The sequence below is a fragment of the Hermetia illucens genome, chromosome 6 (assembly GCF_905115235.1).
Source record: "Hermetia illucens chromosome 6, iHerIll2.2.curated.20191125, whole genome shotgun sequence".
Lineage (NCBI taxonomy): Eukaryota > Metazoa > Arthropoda > Insecta > Diptera > Stratiomyidae > Hermetia > Hermetia illucens.
This window is the reverse complement of record NC_051854.1, coordinates 36,198,778-36,218,869: the sequence shown is the minus strand read 5'-3', so window position 1 is coordinate 36,218,869 and position 20,092 is coordinate 36,198,778. Positions and strand designations below refer to the sequence as shown.

Sequence of the window (20,092 nt, the reverse complement as noted above, 5' to 3'; positions counted from 1 at the left end):
ACGGTCTCAAAGTTGTATTCTCCTATTCTTATTCTTCCCGTTTGACCAGTGCGGTTCGACGTTGTTGATTGGTTGGTTTTCGGTGCTGACGTTGCCACCATATACTTTGTCTTGCCTTCATTGATGTGCAGCCCAAGATCTTGCCCCGATTTCCGCCTGCTCGATCTGGATGAAGGCAGTTTGTACGTCTCGGGTGGTTTTTCCCATGATGTCGATATCCTCAGCATAGGCCAATAGTTGGGTAGTAGGATGCACTTAAAGAGAATGGTGTTCTGGGCGTATGGGGCTATCCGACCTAGTAAGATAGCGGAGAATATCTTATAGATGGTGCTCAGTAACGTGATACGTCTATAATTGCTGCACTGTGTGATATCTCCCTTTTTATGTATGAGACAGATAATACCTCGTTGCCAATCGTCAGGCATTGATTCGCTGTCCCATACCTTGAGCATCAATTGATGAACCACTTGGTGTAATTGGTCGCCTCCATAATTAACCAATTCGGCTGTAATTCCATCGGCTCCTGGCGATTTGATTTTTTTTTTGGCCGATGAATTGCACGGACTGTAACAAGTGATGGAATGTAACACCGAAATAACTGATGGCGATAACGGAGACGGAAAATCTCCAAAAATTGGAAGTATACAACTAACTCCCACACATGGAAGCATTATCCGTACTTTTTGTTCTCCAGACGTATTTTATAATAATGGAAGGCAATTATAAAGAGATCAATGAAACCACATTTTACGCAATTAAAAATCACTGAATTTGGTCAGTGATTTAATTTTCGTTTATTATTTTTGTCCTATTTCTATCAAAAATTGTTTATATTTTAAATAACGACATAATTTTATATTTTAATTTCTTGTCTAATAAAATGAATTCATTAATTCTTACACGATTTTTTTAAAATTCAGGTCTTGACGCATAAATGCAATATTTTGAAATTATGGCAAGACGGGTAATTGCACAACATTGCATATATTCGAATTTTTGGGTAAATGCACAGCCTGGTTAAGTGCAAACAATTTTGAAGCCACAATTGATAGCATTTAACCGGGTTCCAATGTATTTCTGTTTGTTTTCAAATTTAAACGAATGTCATGTATGGTAATACTACCGCATTGAAGTTGACTATGCATGTTGATGATCATAAAGCCTTGTGTCATTCCAGATAGAAGAGGTTTATGTTTTGAGTCGCGAGCATTTTTCCAATTTGACGATTTTAAGGATTAGCGTTTACAACAAATAGTGAGATTTCATGTCACTCCTTTTCGGTAGAGCTTCTCGGAACAAACGACTCCATCGTGGTTGGTGTTCAGACTCGGTTTGATGTGTTTATAAACGCGTTTCAGTACATAGCACCAGTGTCCCACTGCGCATAAAATATACATAGGGACAAGCTTGGCATGGTATACGGAACGTGTCCAAGTGGAATGGATTCTAGCAACATCTCATCCCGCGCAATTTCGTCGTTCCGAACGTTCCGTGTTTCGGCAATGGATGCAGAGTGTGTGTGTGCATGAGTGAGTATGTGTCGTACGAAGACGTTCCGCAGTCGCGTTTTGCTTGAATGTCAGTTTTATGCAAAATAAAATGGGAAGATCGAAGTTTCCCGGCAAACCTTCAAAACTAGTGAATAAAAAACGTGTTAGTGTTCTACAGGGAGGTGAAAATAGTGATTTACATGATTTTAGTGAAGAGAATTCTGAATATTTACTTGGCGATCAAGTTTCATTCGGGAATAGTCGAAACGAAACAACAACATTTGGTCATGATGGCGCTGTTCAGGTAAGAAAAAAGGAATTTTCCAGCGTCCCTTTGGGCATTAGGCAATCCGACCCGGTGCCACCACCAAAATAGTGGACAAAATGCTTTTCAATGCGGAAATACTGAAGAATGACGCGCCGACTGTTTGCTAGCGTTTGTAAACATTTATGTTTGTGTGCAAGCCGTCTATCCAAACTCAGCGAAAATTTAATCTTATACCGTCGTCGACTAACGACACGGCTTGATTCCGGATTCTGTCTCAATTCTCGTAAATAAATTCAGTTTGCTTATTTTTGCGCAATTGTCACATGCGTTGCGGCTGAAATTGTTCCTGTTTGTGGGTGAAAGGATTTTGCGAATTTTGACAGTTGCGTAAAATGGCGGAAATCCATTGTGTACATTGCCCAGAAACGCACTTGCATTAAAATGCTTGGCAACTCGAAATATTTGCGATCGCATTGAATGACAAGATTGGTTAAATTCGAGTGTTGATTGATCTTAGTATTGTTCTTGGGAATCTCGTCTTTTTGGCTTTTTTGTTTTATACGAACTGCCTGACATGAAGCGCAGCTGGGATCAGTGCTATTTCCACGCCCGCATCAGGGGATAATGCACATGTCACAATGTCGCTTAAGTATAAAAATGGATAACTGCCCTAAGAGCAGCGTACGAAAGAAGGACAAGTATCCCAACAAAAATGACAGAGCGTTTCGCATCGACGTTAAAGTTTGGAAAAGTTTGATAACTACTGAAGCAAGTGAAGACTACGCACTTCGTGCATGCGAAGCCACCTATCAGCCTCATCAACGCTCCTGCTCCCATGGCGAGGATACCTTTTGAGGGTTTAGAAGAATCCAATTTCAAGTATGACCTTAAAGTTATGCTTGGGGTTCTATAACCACAGATAAGAGAGAAGCCCGTACTCATGATATATTGAAGGTTGTAGCCTGTATAACATAACCAATGATCCGAATTATGAACCAACCAGCTTGAATCAATTCTTCTTCTTTTTCTTCAGCCTTTGTCCCGTTCACAAGCGGGGTCGGCTCGTCGTGATCGGCTTCGCCATTTGGCTCTATCGAATGCCTGATCTCGGTGTAATCTCGAGGCTTTCAAATCCCCATCCAGCGTATCAAGCCACCGTTGCTTAGGTCTGCCTTTTGGTCGTTTACCATCGACTTCGATGTCCAGACCAATCTTGGCAAGTGAATTCTCGTTTGCACGAACTGCGTGACCATACCATCGAAGACGCCTCTCTCGCAACTTTCCACGATCGGTGCAACCCCATAACGATCGCGGATATCCTCATTTCGGATGTGATCTAAACGTGTGACGCCACTAGTCCAACGTAGCATCTTTGTCTCCATTACCGCAAGACGCCGTTCATTGTCTTTTATGGCCGGCCGACACTCAGAACCATAGAGAGCGACTGGACGGACGACATTGCGGTAAATTTTAGATTTGAGACGTTCGTTGAAAAGTCGATCACAAAGGACACCAGTTGTGGAACGCCACTTCATCCAGGTTGCGTTAATGCGTGAAGCAATTTCATAACGCAGTTCTCCATTGGCTGATAGCGTTGACCCGAGGTATTTAAATCGCTCAGTTCTGGGCAGATCACTGCCGCCGACAGTGATTGTGCCTGTTTCATGGGGATCCGTCGTCAAAAATTCAGTTTTGTTTAAATTCAATCTGAGACCGTGTTGCATGAGGCGATCATTCCATTTTTGAACAAGTTGCTCGAGATCATTTTTGCTATCAGATGCTAGGAAAACATCATCTGCATAAAGCAGTGTGTAGGGCGCTGGACGTTGGATATCCCCGTGCGACGGTGTCCATAACAAGGACAAAGAGGAGTGGTGAGAGGGCACTTCCTTGATGAACACTAACAGAGACACGAAGCGGTTTTGATACACCCGCCATACTCCGAACTTTACTTTTCGGATCGTGGTAGAGCAATTGAACCCAGCGCACAAGTTCTTCTGGCACGAAGTGTTGTCGTAAAACATACCAGATGAATTCGTGTGGTACACGGTCAAACGTTTTCTCTAGATCCAGAAAGGCAATGTAAAGAGGGTGGTGCTTCTCACGGTGTTTCTCCATGATTAACCGCGCAGCGTGTATTGTGTCAGTAGTTCCGCAGTTCTTGACAAATCCGGCTTGATTCACGGTTATTTCAACGATTTCGCGAATACGGTTGTCAAGAATGTGTTCAAAAATCTTATGGTATGGGAAAGTAACCGGATCGGACGATAATTTGAACATTCTGTTGGACTACCTTTCTTTTTCCATATTGGAACAGTGGTACTTTCTTGCCAGTCAGATGGTGTTCTTCCTTCCTGAATAACCCGGTTAAAGAATTCACTGAGCCACAGTGTTGGGTCCCAGCTCTTCGCTTTCCAGAGCTCAGATGCGATGTCGTCAGGTCCTGTTGGTTTCCCAGATTTCATTTGTTTTATTGCCTCCTCGACTTCAGTTGCGCTGACTGGTGGAACTGCTCCAAATGTCGGCAATGATTGTGGAAGTGGAGGATGAGCAAATTCTTCAGTTGAAATTTGCTCGAAGTATTCTCGCCATCTATCCATTGCGGCTCGACGGTTGGTAAGCAAAGTACCGTTCTTGTCATTAACACAACAGAAGTGTTCGATATCCTGTGTGCGTTCATCACGGCTTTTAGCAAGTCGATACAGATCTCTCTCGCCATCCCGAGTGTCCAGTTTATCGTAAAGATTTGTGAAATGGTTCGCTCGGGTGACAGCGACCGTTTTCTTTGCTTCCCGGTTGGCATTTTTATAAATTTGCCAATTAGCAGGTGTTTTATTGTCGAGAAATTTGTGGCAGAGGCGTTTCTTTTCACGGATCATCATCATTCCAAAGCCAATTATCTCTGTTGATGTACCGCTTACCCGGCTTGGTGACCCCGAGGGTTGCAGAGGCCGCTTGAATCTATTGATCATGTATTAATCGAGCCCCGCCACCTCTTGAACTCCATGAATGTGAGTACTTTTAGGGGAACAGTTCAAGTCATCAACTTCGGTGTGGAATTTCAAACACGATGATCGGGTTAAGATTACTACGGACAAAAGTACAAAAAAGCATTGAATGCAGCAGTCACAAATGAAACTGAAGCTGATTAAACTAAGTCTGGAAACACTGCTTGGAGCCGATCATTGGTGCGTCCATGAACACCTTTGGCACCAGTCGAAACGGACTGGTACTTATAGGTCCACACAACATTCTCAAGAAAACGAGGGGATGCGTAGATGATTATCGCGAACTTCGACGAGCAAGGAAACTACTCACAGTCAGTAGAAAGAAACCTGGCGAAAGAGATGTGTCTGAAAAATCGATAAATACAGGCAGCACTCTCAGTTGGGGTGGTTTGTAGCAAAGCGTAAATAGGGTCCAGCAATATATTAAGTTGGGGAAAAAGAAATGCCGTATTTTGTCAATAGATGGGGACACTTAAACATATCTTGCGTTGTACTTATCCCATCGGGTCGTAATATACGGCGATTTGAAGACGACAATCGATTTCGTTCTGGTGCAGTGGATGTTGAAGATACACCCCGTACTGGGAGGCCAATCGTCGTAGAAACCGATAAAATCGTCGAAATCATCCAAGTAGACCGGCATGTGAGTACTCGCTCGGTTGGCCAGGAACTGGGTGTAGACCGTAAAAGCGTTTGGAACCATTTGCAGAAGATTGGATTCCAAAAAAAGCTGGATGTTTGGGTGCGACACGAGTTGACGCAAAAAAAATCTCTTGGACCGAATCAACGCCTGCGATGCACTGCTGAAACGGAACGAATGCGACCCATTTTCGAAGCGGATGGTGTCTGGTGATGAAAAGAGGGTCACGTAAGATAACCTCAAGTGGAAAAGATCGTGGTGGGAGCGCGGCGAGCCGGCCCAAACCATCGCCAAGCCCGGATTGAAGGCCAGGAAGGTTTTGCTGTGTGTTTGGTGAGATTGGAAGGGAATCATCCACTATGAGCTGCTCAACTATGGCCAGACCCTCAATTTGGTCCTCTACTGTGTGTACTACTCGACGGTTTGAAGCACGCGATTGACCAGAATTGGTCAATAGGGATGGTGTTGTATTCCACCAGGACAACGCTCGGCCTCACACATCTTTGATGACCCGCCAGAAGCTACGGCAGCTCGGATGGGATGTGCTATCGCACCTACCGTATAGTTCGCACTTGTTAGCAAGTGATTACCATCTCTTCCGGTTCATGCAAAACACTTTTGGTGCTACTAAGTTGGCCTCAAAAGAGGCTTGCGAAAACTGGCTGTCTGCGTTTTTTGAAAATAAGGAGGAGGGGGGAGGGGGAGAGGGATAATAAAGTTGCTTTCTAAATGGCAACAAGTTTGTGAACATAATGGCGCATACTTGACTTAAATCGGATAATTCTAAGTATGTTAAATTTCCATTACAAGGCAACATTTCTTTTTCCCCAACCCAATATCTCACGCTACGACTGCCGTAATAAAGAGGGGTAGTTGGTCATCATTTGAATGAGTATATTAAGCCGATTTTTTGAATACTTTGATAACTTGTTTAACTGCCTGCTGGGGACGATAGAATACAAAAAAAACACCTTTAACCATCGAAGATCCCGTTCGAACAACACATAAATTGAAAAATCACAAATTGTTCAACGGTATAAAATCCGAAGACGCAAACTTAATCAAGCGTTTCATTAATCAGAGTCGAAAGTATGGGGGAGTGAATAAATGTTAGACAATTACCAGGTGTATAAATGTAAAACCGCATTTTTTTTTAAGTTGAAAAAATACGTCAATTTTTGGAAAAATGGTTAAATTTATTTCATTTGAAGTATTAGCCATCGTTACTTCCACAGTTTTTCAATCTTTCTATAAATTTGTGAACGCCTTGTCAGTAGAAGCGCTGCTCTTTTGAAGTGAACCGAGGAGGAGACTTTCTTGGTAAGAGCTGAAGTGCCGCTCAGCAAGCCCGTGTTCCGCTGATGCAAACAAGTGAAAGTCATAAGGCGCTAAATCTGGTGAGTAGGGCAGATGGGGCAGGAAATCCCAGCGAATTGCAGCAATGGTGTCTCTGATTGATTTGATGTGTGGTCAAAGTGCTCAAAAATTACTCCTTCGTGTCTAATGTCACATTCTGGACGCTTTTCAAGAAATGTATGATTCAAACTGATCATTTGATCGTATCAACAGTTTCACCTGATTTTAGAAGCTAATAATAGATCACACACTCTCAAGCCAAAAACCAGAAGAGGGATTCGTCAGGTATGATAGGTTTTGTATTTTTGTTATATGGGACACGTTGAATATATGGCCTATCTCTAAACTCACCTCTGTATTATTTTTCGAGAAGATGTAGCACGAGTTTCTTCTGAAGATTTGGCCCTACTATAAATGGGGAGAAATGCTACTTTGTTTATAATAAGGCCTAGTACTGTAGAAGCTTTCGTTGAGTTGGTTCTGACGATGAAATCTTCTGCCTTAGCATTCCAACATCATGCCATCTGCATTTCTGAAACCTGTTTGGATGACAGGATTTTAGATTCTAAGCTTCTCGAAGGTTACTCTGTCTTTCGTTGTGGCAGAGACTGCGTTGCGCTTGGCAAGACAACTTATAGAGGTGTCCTAAAAGCCGTTAAGTCTCCTTGCCGTGCGAAATCATCTTTTTCCCCTCCTCCTCCACCTGCGATCATATCGTATGTGTATATTCCGTGCCTCGGCCCGCGCTTTCTCTGTACGAGGATTTCTTCAACGGATTATCAGAGGTCCCAATCGTTTTGTTTTCCTCACTTTAATCTTCCCATTACACCTGGTCTTCCCTCCCTCCCCTAATAACTCCACCCACTCTTCCCTTCCTTTATCCACTTTCATGTACACCTGTGTCGGCTTCTAGTTTAACCTTTCTAGAAACCACTTAGATCGCACTCTTGATCTTGTCTTCTCTAAACTTCCTCTCGGTTGCCTTTCCCAATTCCTTCATGTCCCGTCTTACGTTACCCCTGACGCCCATCATCCTGCTCTCCAGTTCGATGCTCAGATATGCCGACTGCACTCTCCTGTCGCTCGCAACCCTACCGAGTTCAACTTTCATAAGGTGAACTTCGAAGGTCTGAACTAAGCCGTGGCGGCAATCAACTGGATCCCCCTCCTCTCTCCATTTACGCGTGACCAAGCACTCAACACCTATACCATTTTATATGATCTTCTTCCTTATTACGTTCCCTCCTCTCCTAAGTGCTTACGTTCTTACCCCGTCTGGTTCACCACTGAAATTCACAAAAAAACTATGTCAAAAACAGACTGCAAGGAAAACATTGCTGTTTTCTAAAAACTATGCTGACTTAGTTTTTTTTTTCAAATCTCCACGTTTCTCGGTCAAATTTTTAATACGTAAATCCAGAGACGAACATTTGACCAATGTGGAAGACTCACTAAAGCGCGGATACCTAAAACCTTTCTGGTCCCACATTTGCAACTCCCGCTGTCCTGCCCAATTACTCCCTCCGTCCATTAAATTCTCTGGCTTCTCAGCTAATTCCTGCAACTGTCTTGTGATTTACTCTGCCACTACTTTCCCTTAGTCTATGCTCCCCCTCCTTCCTCCGAATCCCTCACGACAGTGGATGTAGCCTGCCCCGCATCGCCTACCATTCCCTTGTCGAGTTCCTCATTGGCAAACTTGATTCGCTGGGTTCAATTGCTCTACCACGATCCGAAAAGTAAAGCTCGAAGTTTGGTGAGTGTATCAAGACCGCTTCGTGTCTCTGCGGGTGTTCAAGGAAGCGCCCTCTCACCACTCCTTGTTCTTGTAATGGGCACCGTCACACGGGACATCCAACGTTCAGCGCCCTATGCATTGCTTTATGCAGATGAGGTTTTCCTAGCGTCTAATAGCAAAAATGATCTCGAGCAACCTGTCCAAAAATGGAATGATCGCCTCATGCAACGCGGTCTCAGATTGAATCTAAATAAAACTGAATTTTTAACGACCGTTCCCCATGAAACAGGCACAATCACTGTCAGCGCAGGTAACCTGCCCAGAATTGCTATCAGCCAATGGCAAATTGCGTTATGAAATTGGTTGCGTAATGCGTGATTAGCGCAACCTGGATGAAGTGGCGTTCTTTTTGATCGATAAATTGACAAACGTCTCAAATCTAAAATTTACCGCAACGTTGCCCACCTAGTCGCTCCCTATGGTTCTGAGAGTTGGCTGATTATATAAGACAATGAATAGCGTTTTGCGGTAATGGAGACGAAGATGTTGCGTTGGGCTTGTAGTGTGACACGCTTTGATCACACTCGAAATGAGTACATCCGCGGTCGATATGGGGTTGCATCGATAATGACAAAGTTGCGAGAGAGGCGTGGTGTGGTATGGTAATTTGCGCTAACGAGAAATCACTCGCTAAGATTGATCGACCAAAAAGCCGGCCGAAACAACGGTGACTTGATACGCAGGATGGGGGTTTAAAAGCCTCGCGATTGCATCCAAACCAGGCTTTTGATAGACCAAAATGGCGCAACCGATTACGACGAGCCAACCCCGCTTGTGAACAGGACAAAGGCTGAAGAAAAAGAAGAAGGTGAAAAGGAGTGCAGCAATTGTAGAGGTATTACATACATTGCTAAGTGGTATACTAACATAGCCCGAGTAAAATTTTATACGGTCATGCGAACATTCACCATATCAAGAAATGATTGATTGTTAGACTAAGAATCTTGACTTTGTGAGTATTTATTTTAAATCCGGCAGTGTCGACTCAGCTGTAAATGAGAACCTGAGTCAAATCAGAGTATAATCTCGGGCGGGCGCAATGCTGACCACATTGCCTCCTACAGTCTACTTTAGTGTCCCGTTACGCTCTTGAATGAAGTGCTCTAACACACTTCAAGACCCTGATCCAACATGGATTGTTGCGCCAAAGATTATTATTAGATTTGCGAAAGTAGCAGGAAGCACGCAAATATCTGTTTCCTCCACCAACGCAATCGTGGAATTTTCTGTCACTGCATACGCTATACTTCTCGTTTGTTTCAATAATGGAGTTGAAACGCGTCGTCCTCGCCTTTACTCACAACGATCAACAGGGCTCTCAGCTCTTCTACCGCTCATTAATCCGCCTCCACGTTTCCTTACTCAGTCTGAACTTGTGATGCCCTTTCTTTCTCAGCTATATGCAGATTTATAACGAATCCTCGTGTACACAATTTTAAGTAATTAACCGCTTAATCAAACATCTCAACTCCTCCTATTTCTACACATTCAAACAGTGACGGGATTCAGTCAGATATGTCAAATTGCATAGAAACCCATCATGTCCATCCTGTATTGGATGAAAAAGTAATCAACCACTCATTTGATTTATGTCATCAAGTTTGAATGTCCGGATATGTATTTCTCTGGAGAACCAGTTGTAATAAGATAAAAATAAAGTTTGATTTATTTCCGCAAACTCTATAAAAGAGTCGCGTCCTTCCCTTCTAACGTCAGTATGTACTCCGATGGTATCACAGAATATTCTCTTCGTTTTGAAGTCGTAAGCTTTCTAAAATTGTAAAACAAATTGAACGAAGATAATGCAAAATAAAGAGAAAATATATCCGTGATATTCGTGTTTCAATTTGCCGCCAATTTTCGCGCTGCGTCTGTGGTTGCTTACTGCCCCGGGGCGTAAAAATTAAAGGTAAATAGGCGAAAATCCAATTTTTTCTTAACTTGGAAACATTTAAGGTGATAGTCAAGATAATGGCTTAAATTTGAATTATTTCTAGATAAAATTTCGATTGGAATTTAAATCGCATTCTACAGGATCTTAGAAAAATAGGGAAGCTACCTGAATTTGAAAAATCTACAAATATGATGGACATTGTAGAGTGTGTGTCCTAAAATTTGAATCGATTGGAAAGATTTTGTTGATTTATGCCTTTGGACTCGGTTAATGAAGAATTAAGAATTTGAAAACAACTTCTTCTTTTTCTTCAGCCTTTGTCCCGGTCACAAGCGGGGTCGGCTCGTCGTGATCGGCTTCGCCATTTGGCTCTATCGAATGCCTGATCTGGGTGCAATCTCGAGGCTTTCAAATCCCCATCCAGCGTATCAAGCCACCGTTGCTTAGGTCTGCCTTTTGGTCGTTTACCATCGACTTCGATATTCAGACCAATCTTGGCAAGTGAATTCTCGTTTGCACGACGACGAAGACGCCTCTCTCGCAACTTTCCCACGATCGGTGCAACCACATAACGATCGCGGATATCCTCATTTCGGATGTGATCTAAACGTGTGACGCCAATAGACCAACGTAGCATCTTCGTCTCCATTACCGCAAGATGCCGTCCATTGTCTTTTATGGTCGGCCAACACTCAGAACCATAGAGAGCGACTGGGCGGACTTCATTGTGGTAAATTTTAGATTTGAGACGTTCGTTGATACGTCGATCACAAAGGACACCAGTTGTGGAACGCCACTTCATCCAGGTTTCGTTAATGCATGAAGCAAGGTATTTAAATCGCTCTGTTCTGGGCAGATCTCTGCCGCTGACAGTGATTGTGCCTGTTTCATAGGGGTCGGTCGTCAAAAATTCAGTTTTGTTTAAATTCAATCTGACGCAGTTCTTGACAAATCCGGCTTGATTCACGGTTATTTCAACGATTTCACGGATACGGTTGTCAAGAATGCGTTCAAAAATATTTATGGTATGGGAAAGTAATCGGATCGGACGGTAATTTTAACATTCTGCTGGGCTACCTTTCTTTTTCCATATTGGAACAGTGGTACTTTCTTGCCAGTCAGATGGTGTTCTTCCTTCCTGAATAACCAGGTTAAAGAATTCACCGAGCCACAGTGTTGGGTCCCAGCTCTTTGCTTTCCAGAGCTCAGATGCGATGTCGTCAGGTCCTGTTGCTTTCCGCCAATTTGAAAACAACTGGAGTTCTAAATTCAGCTTAGTGTAGTTCGCCCTATTGGCTTCATAGTTCTATGTGGTGGCCGACTAGCAAAAGCAACAGGAGCCGAAGATGTTGGGTTGAATCAGTGGAGTAACACGCTGCAATCAGCTCTGAACGATCGGTTAATCGTACTTACATCAAGGGGTATCATATATATTATGATATCCATATATAACTATGAAAACCAAGACTGATGATTTTTTTGTATCATGGTTTGTATCTACGCAAATTTCGCCGAATTGAACGCTGCGACATCTGGCGACGAGTGCCCCAGCCTATTTATACTAAGCTTGTTTTTCATTTTGCAATTGAGTAGAAAGACATCATTTTCAAATTTTTTTTCATGTTTCTAGTTCGCGTTCGAGGTCTCCTGTTCTCCCGGTTGTTTCCGATGGAATAAGTACTTGAATATGATACCCTTCGACCTCCAAGTTGTGATCCTTGATTCTTTCAATTGTAAAGTCCTTGATATGGATGCTCCAAAGTCAAACTGGTTTCAAATGTAAAAAATACACGAAAACCTTTGTTTTTTTTCGTAATATACCATCGGCTTCGTTCCGATTCGGCATAGTACTCCCTGGATGTCTCCACATAGAATGTTGGATCATGAAAAGTATAAGACCTACAAATAAGTTCTGTCGGTTTTCACAATAGATGGCGTAGCTTGTTTTTTATTCCATTGATCCACATTTCCAAACATTCATCGGAAAGCTACTGTCAATAGGCACAAACGTCAGTATAAATTATTTAATTGAAGTGTAAACAACAATACTTTTTTCATCAACGAAAATGGCCAATTTTGTACCAAATAATGTGTTTTTGCGGGGAGTTCTACTTCATTATTTCAATATGAAGAAAAAAGCAACCGAAAGTCATCGCATTTTGGTGGAAGTTTATGGTGACCATGCTCTATCTGAACGAACGTGTCAGAGGTGGTTTGGACGGTTTAAAAGTGGCAATTTTGACTTGGAAGACGAAGAGCGCGCCGGACGGCCAATAATTTTTGAAGATGAAGAATTAGAGGCATTGCTCGACCAAGATCCATTGCAAACGGAAGAAGAACTTGGAAAAACACTTGGAGTCACTCAGCAAGCCATTTCCAACCGCTTTAAAAAAAAACGGGAATGATTCGAAAGGTCGGAAATTGGGTTCTGTATGAACTGAAGCCAAGAGACGTCGAACGCCGTTTTTTCACGTGCGAACAACTGCTCGAACGACAAGAAAGGAAGGGTTTTCTGCATCGAATAGTTACTGGCGATGAAAAGTGGATCCATTACGACAATCCCAAGCGTCGAGCAACGTGGGAATACCCCGGCCATGCCTCATCATCGACGGCCAAAGCGAATATTCATGGTGAGAAGATCATGCTGTGTATATGGTGGGACCAGCTGGGTGTGGTATACTATGAGCTGCTAAAACCGAACGAAACGGTCACGGGCAAACTCTACCGACATCAAATAATGCGTTTGAGCCGCGAACTCAAGAAAAAACGGCCGCAATACCAGCAAAGGCATGATAAAGTTATTTTGCAACATGACAATGCTCGTCCACATGTTGCACAGCCCGTTAAAACATATCAAGAAACGTTGAAATGGGAAGTCCTACCCCACCCGCTGTACTCTCCAGACATTGCTCCTTCTGATTACTATTTGTTCCGGTCGATGCAGCATGGCCTGGCTGACCAGCACTTCTCCAATTACGACGAACTCAAAAAATGGCTCGATGAGTGGATAGCGGGCAAACCGGCCAATTTTTGGCGCGATGGTATCTATGAATTGCCTGAAAGATGGAAGAAAGTTGTGACTATCGATGGGCAATACTTTGAACAATGAATGTATAACCAATTTTTCACAATAAAGCTTCAAATTTAAAAAAAAAACCGACAGAACTTATTTGTAGGCCTTATACATTTTTGATTGTAATTGCTTCCTGCCGCCTTGGTTTATCATGAAGACGTACTGATACCCTCGATGTTTGTAAAAACTTTCCAAAGACGTCTATGCAAACGCAATCAGAACGTTTGTCTGGGATAGCGATGCATTTGCGTTGCAGAAGTGCACGACTGGCCAGCTAACTACACTAGCGCGACAGACAGATGCCAATCCAGCCCTTGATATATATTGTCATTGCTGAGCATAAGAACTATCATCGGATCATCTTGCTCCTTGTTCGTACACTATCATGTGAAATATTGTGTATCATGTCGAAGACATTTTTGGCAGAGATCCAGAAACGCAAGGTTGAATTTTATCCTTGAACTTATGTCAGTAGACTACAAGGTCTGTGTTGTCAAATCGATGAGGCGGGGGTGCAGGGCTATGTTCCTCGACTAGAGTATTATATGTAGCTTCATGTTGTTGGTGATGAGCATTCTCCAGCTGTTGGGTGATGATGATGATAGGCCACTATGTTATTATATTACCAACATCGTTCTTGATCAATGAGAAACTCTATTACAGTACTTACCTAATGTTTACAATAGTGCAGCGTTCCGTGACCCGATCTGTGCACAAAAATGTCAAAGGAGTTTAGTAAGCCGGCTCCAAAATCGAAGGGCCCAGTCCAAACACATAAAAATGGCGGTTTTAATTGGTTTCTTATAGAAAGAACAACGAATGGCGCAAAGTTCAGCTTCATTGTCAAACAGAAATCTCGAACTCGTTGCTTTATCTGCAATGACTTACCAGATACGTCCACCTTGATCTCTTCGCCTCAGTGCGAGAGGATCGCTTTAGTTTCGCGGTTTCGAGCACTCTACCCAATTCGAGTGCTTTGCGCAGTATTTGACTTTTTGACCAAACTAAGAGTGATAAAACCAAAGTCCATCTCGTCCTTGGTGTGAATTTCAGCGCGGAGCGTCCAGTCTATTTTTATGTTATCAAAGTTTACTTTATATCCATGTCAAATTCGCAAATCGAACGTTGTTGCATTAATCGCTTCGTCTCGATTAGAATATACAACACAAATAAACATTTTTTAAATCTTGATTCCCACCTTAAAAACCGGACGTTTACATTTGATGAGTTCTGAAGCGTTTATATTTAATTTTGAGTACTTAATCATTCAGACGTAGTTGATCTCTTTCATCGTTATATATTTCAAAACGTATCTTGAAGGGAAAAAATCTAAGCGATAATTGCAGTGAAAAAAAAACAAGATTTTTATGAAAACTAAATGGGAGTTCCAACCCCTCACTTGGAAGAACATGCGTACTGCTCTATACATCCTGTGAAAGCGTGCAGCTTCTCATGTCATTGCATTGTTATCCTTGGTTGAAGTACGACGCACTTGACTGAAGTCTTGCTTCTTTTTCGGCGGTTTTTTTTTTTTCGTGCTGATTATTTTTGCGTTTGGTTTGGTGCCAGGACATGTGCATAACGTTGCGTTTCATATAGTTTAGAAAACCGTGCAGGAGTTCACTATAGCGGGATATCTCAGCAGAGTAATCAGTTTATCCTGTTTAAAATATTAGTTGGAAATTAATGTTGATTTGTAAGTTTTATTGTGGAAATTTCAAAATTTATTTAATTCTCTTAGAGTAGAGAAATAGTTCAATTCTTTTATATATTATTATTCTGTTAAGGGAAAGTCGCACCGCGTCCTTGAAGAACTATTGTGCCCGTTTTACTGGTTATAGTGTACCTGTTGATCATAGTATCTCAAGCAGGCCTGTAACCGTTAGGAACTTTAGTATGTTCCCCACTTCCAGAAGTTTCAGCTTTGCATTTGGTATTAAGTGTTCTCCCAGATGTATCGACCTACTTTGCACAAGTGCCGGACACTGTCCCAGGACGTGCATAGAGGTTTCGTCCTCCTCCTCACAAAACCTGCAGGCAGTGTCCGTAGATATCCCTAGCTTCCCTAGGTGATAGTTCAGCCGACAATGACCAGTGAGAATTCCCACTGTAATTCGGAGGTTCTTCTTGGTGAGGTTTAGGCAATCCTTTGTACGCATGGGTTCGTATCCCCCAATAAGCACCCTGGACTGCTCCATCCCTGGTAGGCCCGCCCAATATAGTTCCCTCAACCGTTTCTCTTCGTTTCTTAGATTCATAGCCATGAAACCGTTTCCGATTCCACAGAAGGGTTCTGGCCCGTGTAAAGGCATCCCTGCTCCCTTCTTGGCTAGTTCATCCGCTGCCTCATTGCCTTCCAACCCAGCATGGCCTGGAACCCAAAGTATCCAAACCTTGTTGGACGAGCCGAGTGTATTCAGTCTCTCAAGGCATTCCCATACCAGTTTAGAGTTCACCTGGTTGGACCTAAGTGCCTTGATCGCTGCTTGGCTATCGGTGAGAATAGCTATGTTCTGCCCCCTGTAGTTCCTTTGCATATTAAAGGAGGCACATTTGTCTATGGCGTAAATTTCCGTCAAGAAATTGACGCATCATAAAGGAACTATTTTGGAAAAAAATATCTCCCCCGTCTTCTAAGCGAAATTGCTGCATGTCTTTATGAAATGCTATAAGAGACCATTGATTTCGTGTTATAAATTATGTATAATCCAAGATAATTCCCATTTGTGGCGACTGCAGTAAAAAATTTTAACTTTTTAACTTGGTGACCTCATATATAGAAAGCTCTCTCATTCTTAAGGATACCCTGAAATGATTTATTCACTGCATTTAACACTTCTCACACTTCAAAAAACTTGGTAGAAGGATGAAATTCTTCGGATATCAGATAGTTGTTTTCATTTTCTATATAACCCTAAATTTTTACAAAATTGTTCCCTGATGTGACTATCCAAATACAGGGTGCGGCAGCATAACTTCCTTTTTTCTTTAGGTGACGTCCCCCATTCTCCATACATTGCGTAAACCGGTTTCTGGCGTTTGTCATAACTCTTGTTAGCATAGCAGGTGTTATGTTGGCAATTTCTTCTTGGATGTTGGTCTTCAAATCTTGTAGGCTTCTTGGACGGTTCACATAAACACGGGATTTCAAAAAACTCCATAGAAAAAAATCACAAGGGGACAGATCGGGAGAGTGTGCCAGCCATTCCAAATCGCCTCTAATTGAGATAAGGCGCTCTGGAAAGTGTTCCCTCAAAACAGCCATCGATGCTCTTGAAGTGTGTGCTGTTGCACTGTCTTGTTGGAACCAAGTGTCCCCCAAATCCAAATTTTCTAGCCGTGGGAAAAAAAAATTCTGTAGCATGTTTACATACCGGTCCGAATTCACTGTCACTGTAACCTCATTTTCCTCAAAAAACCAGGGACCAATAATTCCAGCTGAGGAAATTGCACACCACACTGTGACTTTGGGTGAATGCAAAGGCTTTGATGTTGGTGTCAGCCCAGTAGCGCATGTTTTGTTTGTTAACCGACCCACACAAATGTTTTCATGGGCTTCATCGCTAAAAAAAAACAAAACATAGCACCCTCGAAAACGACATCAAGAAGAAGCTCACACGCGTTCATCCGACAATTGAAGTCACGTTCTGAAAGTTCCTGCACTATCGCCATCTTATAGGGATGAAAATGAAGATGATCACGAAGAATTCTTCTCACAGAACGATCGGATAGTTCAAGGGCAGATGCGTGTTTGCGCGCAGAACGCCGTGGCGATCGCAACATTGACGCTCTCACTGCTTCAATGTTCTCAGGTGATCTAACGGGCCGAGGGACTCCAATTCTTCCTTTTGTCGCACTTGCAGTTTGTCTGATTGTAGTGACCCATGTAACAATTCATTTGCGGTTTGGGACGGGAGCCAACGGGGCTAAATTAAAGCGATTCCGAAATGCACGCTGTGTTGCAATAACCGAACATCCGCTTGAAAAGTAAACCTCAACGGCAAAGGCACGCTTCTCACTATTCCAACGCATGATGGCGACTGAACGGTGTCGGGACAAAACTTTACAGTATCCCCTCTTTAACGAAACCACTAGCGCTCCGCTATGACATCAACTAACTGAGTGGCGCGCATTTTAAAAAAGGAAGTTATGCTGCCGCACCCTGTATATCCTTAAATGAGATGTACACAGAGAAATATTGAAATAAAAGATGGTAAACAGAATTCAAGTAAGCTATCGTGCATATAGTAGAAAAGGGGAGATCAAGGCTTGCATACAATCCTAATTATTTTCACTCGTGCTTAGGTGACTGCTAACGAGTTTTATCTAAACGATCCCATGATCGATTGAATATTGTTTTCCTTGGAAAAGTGGAGTATGTCCTTAACTGAATAGTATCGCGTTTGCCGCCTTTATCGTCTACAGACATGCTTGTCTCGTCAATGCTCCCTTCAACCGCGGAAGCGATTTAGTTAAACATCGTCGAGAATAATTTCAATAGACATCTTAAGGGCTGTCAAAATTAACTTCAGGCAATAAGAGACAATGAAGCCTTTCTTAGGCAAAGTGAAATTACGTATATCCTGTAAAAACAATTTTCTTTCAATGTTGATAAAATGTATTTTTACTTTACTTACAGGCGACATCGGTGCCCCAATCGCGTGAAAAGCCCCCTTCATCAGAACCCCCCGATGGCGGTGGAGATGGCGGGAGACGTTTTCAATCCGTGATAAAAATCGACAAACCCTTTAATTCCGGAATTTCAACAAGATCAAGTTTATCGTCTATAAACGTTGCGGATGCCAGTGATTTGACAACCGGAAATACTACTAAAGGCAAATCCGATCCGGATAAACCTAAGAAGAAAACCGTTACGTTCAAAACAATTCTCGAAACCAGTGATGATGCCAGTGCTGTGAAGAAAGTGTATAATCCAGATAACCATACACCGCTCGTCCCAATAATCAAGAAAGAGTGTTTAAGTCGATTTGTGCGCTTAGCCAGGAGTGATTGTATAGTGCGACCATCACGTCTTACAGATATATTAAAAAATAATGCAAATAATATTGATAAATTGAATGCCTTGTCATTTAAAATCACAACTGCGAATACTACTATACCAGCAACTACAATTACGGATACAGCTCCTTCGTGTACATCATTGAAAGTGAAGCAAACTGAAACAAATACAGTGCCATGTTTATCAACATTAACATCATCTTCGGTGACATCACTTAATAATGAAACAGATTCTATTGAATCGAAAAAATCAGACAAATCACATCACGACGCTCTGGTTGTCGGGGATAAACGGTTTATATTACCGAAAAGAAGCGTTCACTCCTGCCGTGTGATAAAACCTAATAAACGATTTCTCGATGACATGGACACAACTGTGAAAAATATAAAGAAGACAAATATCTCCGGAAATAATAGCAAGAAAGTAACAAATAAGCAAACACAAGAGGAAGAAAATGTAGATGGGGATTCGAAATGTCAGAAACAGAATCGTTCCATTGAGATTGTTCGTTATCAAGGAGGCAGTTTTCTAAATACAACACCACCACTTCAAACCAGCAGCAGTAGCAACAAGTTGCCGGTAGCAGAAAATAATAGTATCGGTGCTTCACATCCCAAACTTGCAGAAACAATCCGGCCAGACGATTCCTTACCAGGTATTTACTCAGTTTATTTGTTGTTTCTTCGATTGATTTCTGGGTACATTATGGAGGACCATATAAGGTACTTGATTTAGATAGCTTTGATCTGCTTCTTCAGATTTGTCTCCGATCACTTCATGCAACCCTTATAATAATAAACAAAAATTGAAAAAAATTATAAATGACGTATCTTCCACTATTTCAATCTAATCAAAGTAATTTGTGTGCTCTGACTCTTGAAAAAAATTTCAACAATGAAATACCTCCAAATGGATATTTGTGTGGCGCGGTAGGATTCGCAGCATTCGAATGTTGCGGATGCGAACAAATAGATGGCGCGGAACTATCCACTTTGCATCGCATGCCAGAAGTGTAAAGTCTCCAGGCATGTAAGGAAAGAAGTGGGCTCATTCCCCCGCACTACCAAGCGGTTCCACACAATACACCTCGACATAGTAGGGCCTTTGCGAGACTCGCACGGTTATAGGTATTGTCTCACAGTCATCGACAGGTTTACGCGGTGGCCTGAGGCAATACCTCTGAAAGACATTACGGCGCAATCATGTGTCGAAGCCCTCTGTCGAGAGTGGATACCTCGCTTTGGCGTCCCTGCAGTGGTCATCACTGACCAGGGAATGCAATTTGAGTCCACCCTTTTCTCCGAGTTAGGCAAACTCCTTGGTTTTAAACGCCAGCGGACTACCGCATACCACCCGTAATCCAATGGGATGCTAGAACGTTGGCACCGAACGCTGAAAGCCGCCATTATGGCACGTGACGATCCGTCCTGGTCCCAAGTCTTGCCTCTCGTCCTACTCGGCCTACGTACAACCCGACGAGAGGAATTTGCTGCCAGCCCCGCAGAGCTGGTATACGGGGAGAACCCGAGACTCCCAAGCGATCCG

General features: G+C 42.6%; 1 protein-coding gene across 1 annotated transcript in view; it reads left to right on the top strand.

Annotated features, from left to right (window-relative positions):
* Positions 1-1,168: 1,168 nt before the first annotated feature.
* The window catches only part of LOC119658569 (histone-lysine N-methyltransferase trithorax), a 50,102-nt gene continuing 31,178 nt past the window's right edge, over positions 1,169-20,092 (top strand). The window contains exons 1-2 of the mRNA XM_038066017.1: positions 1,169-1,794; positions 18,167-19,202. Coding sequence (XP_037921945.1) covers positions 1,588-1,794; positions 18,167-19,202 — 1,243 coding nt within the window. The 5' untranslated portion in view covers positions 1,169-1,587. The remainder of the gene's footprint in view (positions 1,795-18,166; positions 19,203-20,092) is intronic.